The sequence below is a fragment of the Mobula birostris genome, chromosome 3 (genome assembly GCF_030028105.1).
Source record: "Mobula birostris isolate sMobBir1 chromosome 3, sMobBir1.hap1, whole genome shotgun sequence".
In the NCBI taxonomy this organism is placed as follows: Eukaryota; Metazoa; Chordata; class Chondrichthyes; order Myliobatiformes; family Myliobatidae; genus Mobula; species Mobula birostris.
In genome coordinates this window covers 165,083,772-165,098,679 of record NC_092372.1, presented here as the reverse complement: position 1 = coordinate 165,098,679, position 14,908 = coordinate 165,083,772, and the positions used below count along the sequence as shown (strand labels likewise).

Genomic DNA, 14,908 nt, shown 5'->3' with positions numbered 1-14,908 from the left:
AAGGCAGTTATGGGTAAGGATAAAATTGGATTTGCCGTAAGGTACTAAGTCGGGTGAGGATGTAAAGATCAGTTGGGCTCTTACTCCTTGTCACAATCCAAGAAGCCATGCTGAATGTGGGTAGACGCCAAATCAAAACAAGATAGGTCTGTGCTTCCTCTGATCCTTCCCCACCCATCTCACGCTGCAAAACAGCTGGCTAACAGCAAATTGAAAGATATCAACCTATGGAAGGGAGAGGAAATGAGAGAAAAAAAGATGTAAGCTTTAAAAATACAAATTTACCCTCACTGGCAAGCTAAGATTCTAAAGGTATTCCTCAGGATCTTAAGTGTTATTGCTAACTATTTGTGGGATGGGATGTTCTTCAGAAATTGGACCAGCTGAGGACCAGGTAGGTTTAGCAATTGATGGAGGTGGATGTGAAGGAAAATAGGTGGAGGAGGGGCTCCAGTGCGATCCAGTCACTTAGAAAACATTTCCTTCTCATTTTGATATTTGGTCTGAACAACAAATGAACTTCTTGACCATGTCTGTATGCATGTTTTTTTTGCATTGAGTTGCTGCTACACGATCGGATGACTAGGTATTTGCATTAGCATCCAGGTGTGCCTAATAAAGTGGCCTCTCAGTACATATTAAAAATGGTGAATTGTAAGATAGGTACTTCAATAATCACAACAACTTTAATCTTTGTAATTGTTAGACAAATCAAACTGTCAAAAGTAGTCCTGAGGATAAATTCAAGGCCACCTTCTTGAAACAGATCTTTGTTAATCCAATAAAGGAAACAACTTATTTTAGATCCAGTCTAGCATACCGAGGATTTAAAATAAGTTGCTTTAGTCCAGTCATGAGCACAGCAAGATATAATTTCCTATTCATTTTGAGTGTTGAATGGGTGGATATTCAAGGAAATATTCAAAATTCTCAACAACAATACATTTGATTAAGTAATGAAAATACCCAAAGAAGACGATCGTCCAGGACTATAAAGTAGATACAGATGGATCACAGATGAGTCCTGACGAAGGGCCTTTACCTGAAACTTTGACTATTTATTCATGTTCATAAATGCTACCTAACCTACCGAGTTCCTCCAGCATTTTGTGTGTGTTGCTCTTGATAAAGATGTTATTACACGAAAAAAAAACGTATATATGATTAGGGGTGGGCTAGAAGATTAGGCAAATTTTAGAAGCCAGTGAAGTGGATTTAGAAAGTTGGTAATGAGGGGGAAAAAGTACGTCCTGAGATTAAACTAGCAAGGAGTATAAAACAAGGCACTAAGAGTTTCTGCGACACCACATGGGAGAGCTGGGCTCGGGCTTGTCCCAAAAGCTCCTCAGTGGCACAAGGCAACATCAGTGCAGAAGAGACGGCTTGTGCTGGAGAAGTTGAGAAGACAGGAGGAGGCAGAGCGAAATGCCAGGGCCATCTCAATGGCCAAGCAGGGCCAATGGACTAATTGGGAGAGCCTGGAAAAGAGGAAACTTAGCTGGCGTGACATCTGGGAGATGGAGGGACCTCGGCTAAGTTTTATCATCAGAGCCACTTATGATCTCCTACCCACATCCCAGAACCTGAACCAGTGGTGGGGAGAAGACCCCGCTTGCTTTCTTTGTCAAGCACCTGGATCACTAAGGCACATTTTAACAGATGCACCACGAGCCTCACCCAGGGGCGGTACACTTGGCGGCATAATCAAGTTCTCAGACAGCTGGCATCAGTCTTGGAACAGAGGCGAATCACCACAAATGCTCTCCCACAAACATCGGCAGGAAATGTCCACATCACACGATTTGTACCAGCAGGCCAACCTCCAGAGCACCATATAATATCAAAAGATGTAAGCATTCTGCAGGTTGCTCGGGATTGGAAAATGGACGTGGACTTGGAAAAAAAGCTTGTTTCCCCCAGACACTGCGGCTATAACACACCGGCCAGACATGGTCTTGTAGTCCACAACAGCCAAGTTGGCATATGTTGTGAAATTGACAGTCCCATGGGAAGATGGTGTCGAAGAAGCTTATGAGAGGAAAAAGACCAAGTACTCTGAACTGGCAACTGAAGCTGCCCAGAAGGCTGGAAGACCAAGATTTTCCCTGTAGGAGTGGGATGCAGGGGATTCGTTGCCACATCTACAACCAGTCTACTGAGGAAGATGGGGGTGAGGGGTTGCTCCCTCCAACAAACAATCAATTCCTTGTCAAATGCAGCAGAAGAAAGCAGCAATTGGATTTGAATTAAAAGGAAAGACAACAACTGGGCTGCAAGATGAAGACAGGAGGGTATGGAACTGAGGGGTGTGTATCTGGGACACCAGGTAGCACCGTTGAGCCCTCTGGAGACATCGTGGGCTTATCAACGAAACGTCAAAGAAGGAGGGTGCCCACCTGATGACTCCGATGACGTACCTACCCTCCCTCCTTGTCACCACTCCAAGCCCACTGCCAACATCGAGAGTGCCAACTTACCATAGGGATTGAAACATCAAATCCTAGTAGCTCTACTGCAAAGGAAGTGACTAAAACTAAACACTGGCTCATTAGAGGATAAAAGACTAGTGAATTAATACCAGCAAATAGGAAAGTAGCAGAGAATTTGAAGAAAGATTTAGCATCTTTATGGTGCAAGGAATGAAAAGCACCTCAATGACAGTATAAAAAAAATGACAAATGTGAGGAAATTAAAACAATTACTATCATTATGAACATGTCCAGTACATGATAAAAATATTGGGAACTAAATCATGTCTCTCAACATTATGAATACAGGACAGGAAAGAAGAGTTGAGAACAAGGTCAGATCAGTCATGATTTCCTCGAATACTGGAGTAGGTTTGAAGAGTCACATGACCTATTTCTCTGTCTGCACCTTCCATTTCAAGGCAATAGTCATGACTGAAGATTGTTCCGTTTTCACAAAAACACTTACAATACCTAGATGTGCTTCATCCACACCTCTCCTCAAACTGTCAGAATACTTTCTGACAAAGTACTTCATGGCAACAGGTTCCTACAAAATGAACACTGGCAACACCTAAACCACTAAAATGTATAGTCCAGCTGAAGGGTCTTAACCCAGAATATCAATTGTCTATTTCCTTCCACAGATGCTCCGTGACCTGCTGGGGTCCTCCAGCTCTTTGTATGTTGGTCCAGGTTTCAGTATCTGTAGTCTTGTACCTTCAAAACCACTGTCTTTCATTCCTACCACAAACTTACATCTCCAGCTTGTACTTCTCCCTTTCTCTGACAGCTATCTAAGGGCATTGGAGGTCTGTATTGTTGTAGGCTGAGATAGGCTTTAAGGAGATAGGAAAGAAAGTCAGTGATGGATTACCCCAGCTATGACATGGCAGTGAGTACAGCAGGATAAATGTACATGTACATGTGGGTGGTAATACTGCAGGCAGGAGGCCATTTGATACCTGGGCACTGGAAATAGTTCCAGGGAAGCTGCGATCTGTACAGGTCAGATGATTGCACCTCAGTATTCAGGGACTGAAAATATAAGTGAGCATTCATAAGGGATAAAATGTGACATGCAGGAAGAACAAAGGCTGGCTGTACTAAACTGTGTATGAGGTATATGCTAGAGTATATTGAATAAGGTAGATGAGTTGAAGACGTCTGGAATTGTGACAGCTATCAGTGAAATATCCCTTAATGAGAGGCAGCAATGGTAAATTTATATGTAAATAATGAGCAGCGGAATAGCTGAAGAAAGCATGTTATATATTAGGGAACACAAAGACAGCTTATATACTGTACATGTGTAGAAGATATGATAAAAATCCTTCATGAATGTTCTGCCTCTGTCAAAAGAGGGAGATGATAGAAGTTAGAGAGGAAAAGTTAAAAATGTTGGATGGGTTAAACATAGAGCAAGGGGTCTCTTACCTTTGAAAGTATATAAATAATCAGACCCAGTTCAGATATATAGCAAGCCCATGCTGTTAAAAGGAGAAAAGGTCTTGCCATCATTTCGAATCCTTCCTGGCGACAAGAGAGATGCTAAGAGATTGGAAAATGGTTAACACTGCAATATCAAATAAGGATAATTCAAGTAAAATACTAGGCAGTTAGATTAGCTTCTGCACTAAGCAATATTATTGGAATCATTTCTAAGGTATAGTAACGATAAATGTCTAGAATAGCCAAGTTTAATTGGGGCATTCAGCTCTGAACTTAATAAAGAAAGCTCATGTCAATGATCATGAGGGACAAAGGGAGATTACGTAGACCATACTCTACCAAATTTTCAGGAAAGCTTGTGACAAAGTTCATTCAACAGTCAGAAAGTAAAGGTATATGAAATCTCGAGAGAGTAGCAAATAGGATCGTAAACTGGCAGGATGGCAGCAAGTTGAGGGCAATAACTGGAAAGTGAATTGTTAGGGTTTAGGATTTGGTGCCTGTTTTTTTTTTTCTTAATGTATATAGATGATTTAGACTTGAATCCAGGAGGCATGATCAAGAAGTCCATGGATGATACAGAAACCATTCGCGAGAATGCCACTAATGAGGAAACTTTAGACTACAGGGTGACATTAGTGTTCTGGTCAACTGGGCAGAACATTTGCAAAAGGAATCAAATCCAGAGAATGTGAGGTAATGCATTTGGGGATCTGCAACAAGACGACAGGATAAATGGAAGAAGGACACTGGAGAGTGTGGAGGAACAGGAGATTGTCCACTGCTTATTAAAAGTGGTGGAACAAGTCAATAAGAGGGTTAAGGTGAGATATTTATAAGGAGGCTGCTTGGCTCATCAAGTCTATTCAAGCTCTCAAAGCAATACCACCAGCCCTATTTCCCCATTTATTTCTTGGTAACTAATTCTTTCTCACCTGCCCATCAACTCTACCAATACTTTTTAACATAGAAAGTTTCCCAAGAAAATCTGTAAAATTGATTCTTTAAGAATAATTCAACCTTGAATTGTGCTTTGGATCAATTTTTAGCAAATAATAATAATGTATACATTTAGGCGTTGACAAAAAAATTACAATGGAGAAAACCAGTGAAGTGTTATATAATACAGGTCGACCTTCACTAATCTGACTACCTGTAATCCAGTTCCTTCGATAATCCGCACTGATTTCAAATTTTCCGCGCAACTGTAATTTCAAATTTTCTGGGCCACCGTACCAATCTGCTGTGCATTGTTTTGGTCGCACTAGATCTGTTCACGTGTTGGCGCGCTCTTGTAAGCACAGACAGGTGATTCCTGCTTGTTTTCCTGCATTTAGTAATATCATTTGTGTGAGGCGCAGCCAACCGGCACCTGCCTGTCTCACCCGCCAGCGGCAGGGGAGCTGGCGTGCGCTGGGTCAGTCCGCCTTCTCGCCTGCCTGCCGGCAGTCGCACACTGCCCTCCGGCGTCGCCCGACTGGCGCTCCGTTCTCTTCTGCCTACGACCTCAGATCAGACGTGGCGACCCACTGAATTTAAGCATATTACTCAGTGGAGGAAAAGAAGCTAATGAGGATTATCTCAGTAACTGCGAGTGCAATGTAGTCTTTGGGGTAACTGCAAGTCCGTGTTTTTGCTATCGCTTAGCTCTCACTTGAGTGCTGGTAGTGGGTGCGCTTTATTTTTTGCTGGTGGGGAGAGGGGGATTGTTGCTTGCTGCCGTTTATACGTGGGAGGGAGGGGACGGGGGGTCTTAGAGGTTCTAACATTTAACTGTCGTTCATTCTTTGGGGCACCTCTCTGTTTTCGTAGATGTTTGCGAAGAAAAAGCATTTCAGGATGTATATTGTATACATTTCTCTGACATTAAATGAACATAGAAACATAGAAAACCAACAACACAATACAGGCTCTTCGGCCCACAAAGTCGTGCTGAACATGTCCCTACCTTAGAACTTACGAGGCTTACCTATAGTCCTCTATTTTACTAAGCTCCATGTACCAATCTAAAAGTCTCTTAAAAGAACCTTTGAATCCTTTGATATTTGAAAGGTATGATGAGGCGGTTAGTTATTGCTTAATGTGATCCTTCTGTAATTCAGCATTTTCACTAATCCGGCACTCCTCAGGTCCCAATGGTGCCGGATTATAGAAGGTCGACCTGTACTAAAGTCCCATTCCTAATATATCACCTTTCTAGATTTAACTAACAGCTTTAATAAAAGCATTACTAATTGCTTACAATGATGGATTTCAGCCCTAAACGATAAAAGTATGCCTTTATCATTTAGATTATCTGAAGCTGCTTTGTGAATCTCCTCTTTTCAGATCATTGTCTTTGAGGTTATAGTAAATCTGATGCAATGAACTTATGAAAGTTATTCCTTGCACTAAAACTCTCTTGGTGTCATTACATATGCAAGACATTAAAAGATGCACATGTAGGACAGACAAATGACACTTGAGCAGATGGGTAAAAAGATTGTCATGAACGTTGAGGTCTCAAGGGCTGTACAGCTCCATGACTCTGCTTTTTTACCGGGTTGAGAAAGACTGGGATAAACAATGGGGTAATTGTACAGTGCTGTGTTACACTGCTCTTCACTGAAAACAGCTCTTCTGTGAACTTCTCATTTTGTTCATATCTTGCAGGCAATCATGAAGCAAATTTCCGATGGAAATGAATTTTTGTAGGTAGTAGAACTTTACTTCTCATCCACTTTTTGGGATTTAGATGTTACTGGTAACACCAGTAGTTACCGTTTATCCTTAACTGCTTTGCACTAGAAGGCTCCAAATACCTGTCTTTTCAGAAATTTCAATATCGTATTTTTTTAAAGTTTGGGAAATATTTAAACGTGCCATTTTTGGCATTAATTTAAATACTCCCAGTTTTATTTCAAAGGCTTTTATATTATAATATCGTGTTTTTTGCCAGATCTCTGTAAATTGGTGTTAAAGTCACTTAAATGTGAGGAGGAATCTACAAAAAAATCGGTCTACAAAGGCATACATCATACAGTTCTTGACAAGAACATTTTTCATTCATCAAAAAGAGATGAATTTCATCCAAACATATGACAATTGTTTTTAAGGACAGAACTTTTACTGAGCCAACGAATATTATTGCATACGAGTAGTCCAGTATACAGTGCATTTGCTTCACTCAGAAAATTCTGAAACAGGCTTTTTTACAAAGCAAGCCCCAAAATAAAATTAATTACTTTGGTTACAGTTTTCTTCACTTCTTCAAGTTCCCTTAAGACAAACTTTTGTGCACAAAGTTTCCTCATGTACTATACAATGGAAGTCTATCAGTAGATGTCAAAACCTGCCTCTTTCGCAATCATGTTGGGTGCACTATCAGTTGTCTCAGAACACTCACAAAAAATGCTGGTGAACTCTGCAGGCCAGGCAGCATCTATAGGAAGAGGTACAGTCGACGTTTCGGGCCGAAATGTCAAAAAATGCTGCCTGGCCTGCTGTGTTCACCAGCACTTTTTGTGTGTGTTGCTTGAAATTCCAGCATCTGCAGATTTCCTCGTGTTTGAGTTGTCGCAGAAACTGGTTTTGAAAGACAATGCTTTTACTACTGCCTGACACATTTCAACCCCTGTGGTGTGTTCCAAGTAACGTTACCAAGTTAACCAGTTGTTCATATATTTCATCACCCCTACCAAATTGTACGATAATGGGTAGCCTAGATGATGTAACAGCACTCCTGTCATCAAGACAAATGGAAAGGAATTTACATGCACTGATATTTTTTATTAGTGGTTCTGCTCTGTTTGTTCCCATATTAATTTTACAGTGTTTCTGCTCATTGGCAAATCCGTAATGTTCTGAATATTTTTTTCTAGAAATTCATCAAAAAAGAAAGGAGCACACTCTCGCCATGATTTTTTTCACATATTCCCCCATCACTGATTGGATTTCCACATTGAGCTATAATCTCTGAAACCTCAAACTAGCAGTAAAAGTATTCCAGCTTACTTCTATCACAGAACCATTTATGCTGCTTTACGGAGGAAATCCTGCACACTACTATATTGGAATATAAGATGCATAATGCTTTATCGCCTTTCTCAATCATGCCGAATCTTTCACTTGAAAATTTCTGCTGCTCTCCCATCATCTGACCATTTTTGTTTCTTTGCTGGTGTATCAGACATTCTGAACATGTTGAAAAAGGTAACCACAATTTTAAAATATCTCACTGGTAAATAACATAGTTTTACTAAAATAAATAAAATATATTTATTGCAAAAAATATTCATGGAGGTGCTAAACTATATATAGCATTTACTGTTATTATTGCTGAATATTCAATGTTCATTCACAAACAATAGAAGAAAAAAAATATAAGCAGAGCGAACCAAAGCCAACTGGCCCAACCATTTGCCATCCAAATAATTATTTGTACACCAGGTCTGCAAGGATTTCAAAATGTATCTTCCAATGTCACATGTTCTCATATCTGTCTTGTTGGCACCAAGCCAGCATGAGATTATTCCTGTGAAAAAATCTCTCTGCTCATGGGTTGTAAGAAAATCATTCACTGCTTCATTTGGCAGTAAAGATGATCATTATATATTTTTTTTATTATGGGTGGTGTTTAAAGAATTGAAGGACATCACTGCATGCTGCGTACCAACAAATACTTTCGTGTGCTATCTTGGGCACACGTGCCATAGGTTTGCCGCCCCTGAGTTAAAATGCGGCCATAATGAGTAAGAATAAAACATTTCCATCCTCTCTCTTCCTAATGGACATTAGCAAAACAGATAGGTTTCTACAATAATTTGGAAGGTTTTGCAGTCATTGTTGAGTTGAGGACACTTCTCTACAGCCTCCAACTGTTGCAGACAAAAGTTTTTGTGAGGTCAAAGCATGTTATAATTGATAGGACTTACTGTATTTTCTTTGAATTTGTCACATGCTGAACATAGTGTCCACTGTGTCTCTTGGATGGCCAGAATCCATAGTGTTTCTGAGAGAAGCTCTTCAGCCAATGGGAGGAGATGATTGAGGAGAACTCTTGCTGATGACTTTCCCTGTGGTAGACAGCACATGGCCATCGTGGTTAATGTGTCTTCTTTTTTGAAAATGGTCACACTAACAGCGTCTCCAAGATCCTCCTGATGAGATTGTGGATTTGTAACTGAAACTCCTTATTGTTGGATTTTACAACTCCAGCTGAGATACCATTGCACCCTAAAGCTTGGCTATTAGATTTCTGCTAGAGGTTAGCCTTCAGGTGCTAAGAAGCTGTCACTTTCCTTTGAGGCATGCTGTAACTCCAATAGTTAACTCTCATCAAACCAATCCCAAAGATGCCAATTTTGGTGGAATTCGAGGCAGATTGCTGGTAGTGGGCACATATTTGCTGGATGTGAATAGGTTGGCTATGATATGTGATCTAAGAAGAGTTATTTTTGTAGGGTTTTTGACATTAATATTCATGTGGCAACATTTCTATTGATGCTGGTGTTTATGTGGTACGTTAGTGGAGATAATAGATGGAGTTCAGTCCAATAGTCACAGTGCTGGTGACATGGACATTCTTATCGTTCCTTGCTTAGGTGATCATGCATTCAAACAGGTTTCGGTGCCTGCTGCATTGTGGTGGCCTTTGCTTGTAACTCTGATGAAACAAGATGTCAATATGACATGACGGTTCCCTACCTTATATTGTTAGAAGAACGATTTCACTGCATTTTGTCTTCTACGCCCCTTCTTGCTGATCCTGCCTTGCCAGAAGCTTGCAACTTTTCCCACCACCATGGTGCTGAAGTTGAGGATCAGTTTGTTTCTTGGATGCAGACCAGCACTTTTCTCAAATAAGCTTTCAGAGAAGCCTTCCTTAGCCTCATCCAAAGCTTATTGGGAACTGGGCACATACATCGATTACTGTAGTATGTTGGTTGCATGCTACTGTGGACCAAATGCATATGTGTTCATTAATTCCATAGAGAAGGTGCTTTTCAATGGCGAAGTATACTCAGTGATGTTTGTATTCCTCATCTGCTTTCTTTCCAGCCAGCCATCTTGTGCCTTCTTTATTTCAAATGTCATTTGTGACTGAGTCTTCATAACCATTTGGGTAGAGAAATTCAGAGATCCATGGCCCTTTGAGTGAACTCTCATCTCGGTCCTGAGAAGTTGACACTTATTTTGAGATGCTGACTCCTGGTCTAGACAGCCCAGCAAGGGACTAGGTCAATCGCATCTACTCTGCAGAGTACTGTATGAATTTTGTCTCTCAGATCTATCACCTCACCTTCTTCCAAACTCAAGAGAGTACAAGCTCAGTTCATTAAATATTCCTCATTTAACAAAGTCACCAAGCCCAGAATCGATCTGGTGAACTTTTATGGTGGCATGATATCCTTCCTTTGTTAAGGAGAACAGATCTGCGCACAATATTCCAGATGTAACTTCAACAAGGCTCTATATAACTGGAAGAAGATTTGACTTCAAGTTGAAATTCAGTACTGTGCAAAACTCTTGGGCACATATATATAGCTATTAGCCTTAGACTTTTGCACAGTACTGTAGTAATTTCATGTATTGCACTGTGCCACCGACACAAAAAAATCATGACATGTACGAGTGAGAGTAAACATGATTCTGTAATTGGTATCTGTTGTGGATTGAGAGTGGGAAAGGGGAGGGGAGAGGGGAGGGAGTAGGAAGCACGAGAGAGGCTTTCTATAATGATCAATAAACCAATTGTATGGAAACAAATGACCTTGCCTGGTGTCTCAGGGCTGGGTGTGTCTGCACCCATGCCATCCCACCACTCTGGCATTCCTTCTCTGCCACATGTCCCCTACCCCTCCTGTGGTGCTCCACCCTCGCCATTCCCAACATTCTTTGCTCCCGCCAGATTTACAAACCAACTCTCTACTCTACAGCACTGTGTAAAGATTTTAGGCATCATAGCTATATATATGTAACTAAGACTTTTGCACAGTACTGCATGAGGTCTGATCTTGATCAGAAATATCTTCAGTCAGAGTGTGGCACACCTTTGGAATTCCCTATATGAGTGGAGAGGCTCAGTTACTGCACATGCTCAATGAATAATCTGATAGTTTTTTGAATATTTCGGATGTTAGTAGATAAAGGAAAACAGTGTTGAGGTAATAGAACACTCAGGTCTTCTGATAATCAGTGCAGGACAACAGGCCAGTTGATTGTACTTTTTTTACCCAGAGGTGAGGAGCTATATAGCTTGGAGAGAGAGTACAAGTGGGATGTTTGGAGCAGAAAGCAGTAAGAGGGAGATGAAAAATGCAGAGGTAATTTGTGAGAAAGGTGGTAAGCAGGAACTAGACAGACTGATGAATCAGTGCCTCACAACCTACCTAACAGTGGGGATAAAAGTCTCTGCTGATTTAACAGCCTTTTATCCAACTTTATAAACCAAGAATTTAAATCAAATCCCAGTTTCAAGTGCTGCCAGCAAACTAACCAAGCTGTTAACAGGAATTTGATGGAAACAAAAAGATGTGTTGAGAAAGTGAAGCATGATGAATTTTAAATGACACTGATGAAAACTGGATGTGTTTTGCAATTTCTCATCTCTGCCTTTCTTCCTGAAACTTCTTCTTTGATTTTGCTCCTTTCCATTCAACCCCAGAGCTTCTTCAATTCTCTCATCTTTCTTTCATTGTTTACAATGCCAGGGCTGAACTAACACACTCTCTCAGTATGTCGTTACTCCATCATAAATACCGCACTCTTCCTTTGTCTCCCTCCCCTCCCTCTTTCAATCCTTCTCTCTATGTACCTGCATTAACAAAAAAAATTAAAAGCAGGTTTTTAAAAAATTGTCTTAAAACCTTGACCAGTTTTGAAGATTTAGAGAAAAAAAAACCTCATGCTAATTACTGTTATAGGTTCATGAGAAGTGTACTATGTACAGTATGTGGTGGACATTTTCAGATACAGTCCCATTAACACTGGGAGAAGAGGAAAGTAAATCTGTAAACGGGCTTGTAAGATGGTACTGAGGCTACAGAAGACTCGGATACAAAGTGGATAAATTAGTATGAGAAATTCACAGAAGACAGTCATTTTAACTTTATCTTAGATCATTGTGCAGTAGTGTGATGAGTAAAGTAGCAGTGAGAGGTTAAAGAAGAAAATGGTGAAGAGATGAAGCAAGTCGCTAAAGTGTTGAAAGGTATTGCAGACCACCCAGGCAGTGAGTGCAGTTTTCATCTGAGAGAGCAAGGCTCTGGAAAATAAATAAAATTGAAGACCACAGAGCAAGACAGCAGTATCAAAGGGACATCAGGAACTGGTGTGTACTTTGCTTCACAGAGACTTGGCAAACCACCGGCACTCTGGACAAAGTTCTTTGGCCTGACAGCTTCACCTTCCAGCACATCGACTTTCAGGAAAAGGCAGAGGTGGTGGTGTAAGCTTCATGATCAGTTCACCGTGGTGCACAGACATGGTGGTTCTAACCAGTCCTGCACCCCAGACCTGAAGCAACTGGTGGTCAAGTGTTACCCATTGTATCTGCCAAGGGAGTTTTCCGCTGTCATCCAAGGTGAAGTGCACATTCACCACGTCCTCCAACCATGGCCCATATCAAACTGGCAATGAGGAGCTGAGCACCGTGATCAGCAATGATGCCTTTCCGATCATTTCAGGGGGCAAAGGTTAAAGTACAAAGTACATATATGTCACCATTTACTACTGAGATGCACTTTCTTGCAGGTATTCAGAGTAAATACAAAGAAAATCAATGAAAAACCACAAAGAAGATGGACAAATAACTAATATGCTAAAGACAACAAACTGAAAGTATGAAAAAAGGGAAAAAAACTCAAAATAATATTATTAAGTAAGTGGACAATAAATATCAAGAACATGACATGAAGAGTCCTTGAGAGTCAGTCGATTGGTTGTGGAATCTGTTGAATGTCGTGGTGAGTAAAGTTGAAAGAAGTTATCTGCTCTGGTTCAAGAGCTTGATGGTTCAGGAAAAGTAACTGTTCCTGAACCTGGTGATGTGGGTCCTCATTGTTGGATGCTGCTTTCCTGCGATATTCTTCAACCAAATTGAAAAAGTATTTAATTAACTACTACCAACATATCATCTGTAGAAACAGAGGAGCCAACACACTTAACCACCATTACAACACCATCAAGAATGCTTACTGTGCCATCCCACACTCACACCTTAACATGCCTGATCACATGGCTGTACCTTTCCCAGCATACAGGTAGAGACAAAGAACTGCAGCCCCAGTGGTGAGGACTGCAAAGATATGGTCAATAGAGGCAGAGGATCACTTACAGGAATGCTTTGAATTGATGGACTGGACGATATTCAGAGCTTCATCTTTGGATCGGAATGAACATGCCACTGTTATCACCAACTTCATCAAGGCCTGTGTGGATGAGTGTGTGCCTTCGAGATCATACTGTATGTCCTCAAACAACAGGCTGTGGATGAGCCAGAAAATTTGCAGTCTGCTGAGGGCTGGATCTGTGGCACTCAAGACCAGTGATCCAGATATCGACAAGAAGTCCAGAGGTGACCTATGGAAGACTATCTTAAGAGCAAAACCCAATTCCAAATGAAATTAGAGACAAAATTGGATGCACATAAGCTATGGCAAGTTTTGCGGGCCAATACCTCCTACAAGGTGAAGCCTAATATCATAAATGTCCGAGATTCTTCAATTCCAACGAGTTGGACGTCTTTTATGCATGCTTTGAAAGGGAGAATAAAACTACACCTTTGAGAATCCCTGCAGTAATTAGTGACCCTGTGATCCCTATCTTAGAGGCTGCCATTGGAACATCTTCCAAGAGAGTTAACTCTCGGAAGGCATCAGGCCTCAGTGGTATATCTGGCAGGGCCCTGAAAACCTTTGTCAACTAACTGGCTGGAATGTTCAAAGACATCTCTAATCACTCACAGGTCAGAGGTTCCCACTTACTTCAAAAGGGCATCAATTATACCGGTGCCCAAGAAGAGTAGAGTGAACTGCCTTAATGACTATCACCTGGTGGTACTCGTATCTACTGGAATGAAGTGCTTTGAGAGGTTGGTCATGGCTAGAATTAACTCCTACCTGGTAAGGAGCTGGATCAAAGCAATTTGCCTACCGCCACGACAGATCTACAGTGGATGCACCTAGATCACCAGGACAATAGCAATACTTACGCCAGCTGCTGTTTATTGATTATAGCTCAGTTTTTAACACTATCAACCCCTCAATACTAATCAACAAACTTTAAAATCTGGGGCTCGGTACCTCCCGGTACAACAGAACTGTGATTTTCTCATTGGGAAAGCATGGTCAGTGCAGATTGGAAATAACATCTCCTCAGTGATGATTAACGCAGGCACATCTCAAGGATGCATACTTAGCCCACTGCTCTGCTCTCTCTAAGGTCATTACTGTATGGCTAGTCATAGCTCAAACGTCATCTATATATTTGCAAATGACGCAATTGCTGTTGGTAGAACCTCAGATGGTGACTCTGAGAAGGAAATGCACAGGAGTGAAACAGATCAGCTGGTTGAGTGGTATCACAAAAACAAACTTGCACTTAACATCAATGAGACCACGGAATTGATTATAGACTTCAGAAAGGGAAAGTCAGGAGAACACAAGGCAATTCTCATTGAGGGGTCAGCAGTGAAATGGGTGAGCAGCTTCAAGTAGCTGGGTGTCAACATCTCTGAAGATCTATCCTGGGCCCTACATATTGATGCAATTACAAAGAAGGCATGCCACCATCTAAATTTGATGGGATTTGTCACCAAACAGTGGCACATTTCTACAGATGTCGCGGAGAGCATTGTGACTGGTTGCTTCACTGTCAGGTATGGAAGTGCCCTCTAATGGCGTTCCCAATTGGGAATCACACACTAGATATCGCCCAAGCTTTGCTGTTGTTGTTGTTTTGGAAGTAAAGTAGAAATAAAAAGAAGAACTGCCATTGCCAAAACCAAC

The 14,908-nt window shown here is 41.1% G+C and overlaps 1 protein-coding gene across 7 annotated transcripts in view; it reads right to left on the bottom strand.

The window, feature by feature from the left end:
* The window catches only part of tpk1 (thiamin pyrophosphokinase 1), a 382,918-nt gene that overhangs the window by 68,583 nt on the left and 299,427 nt on the right, over nt 1-14,908 (bottom strand). Inside the window, exon 11 of one of the 7 annotated variants that reach the window (XM_072253605.1) lies at nt 3,930-4,019. The exons of the other annotated variants lie outside the window; for them this stretch is intronic. Coding sequence (XP_072109706.1) covers nt 3,937-4,019 — 83 coding nt within the window. The 3' untranslated portion in view covers nt 3,930-3,936. Of the gene's footprint in view, nt 1-3,929; nt 4,020-14,908 lie in introns of those variants that run through there. 7 annotated transcript variants of the gene reach the window in all.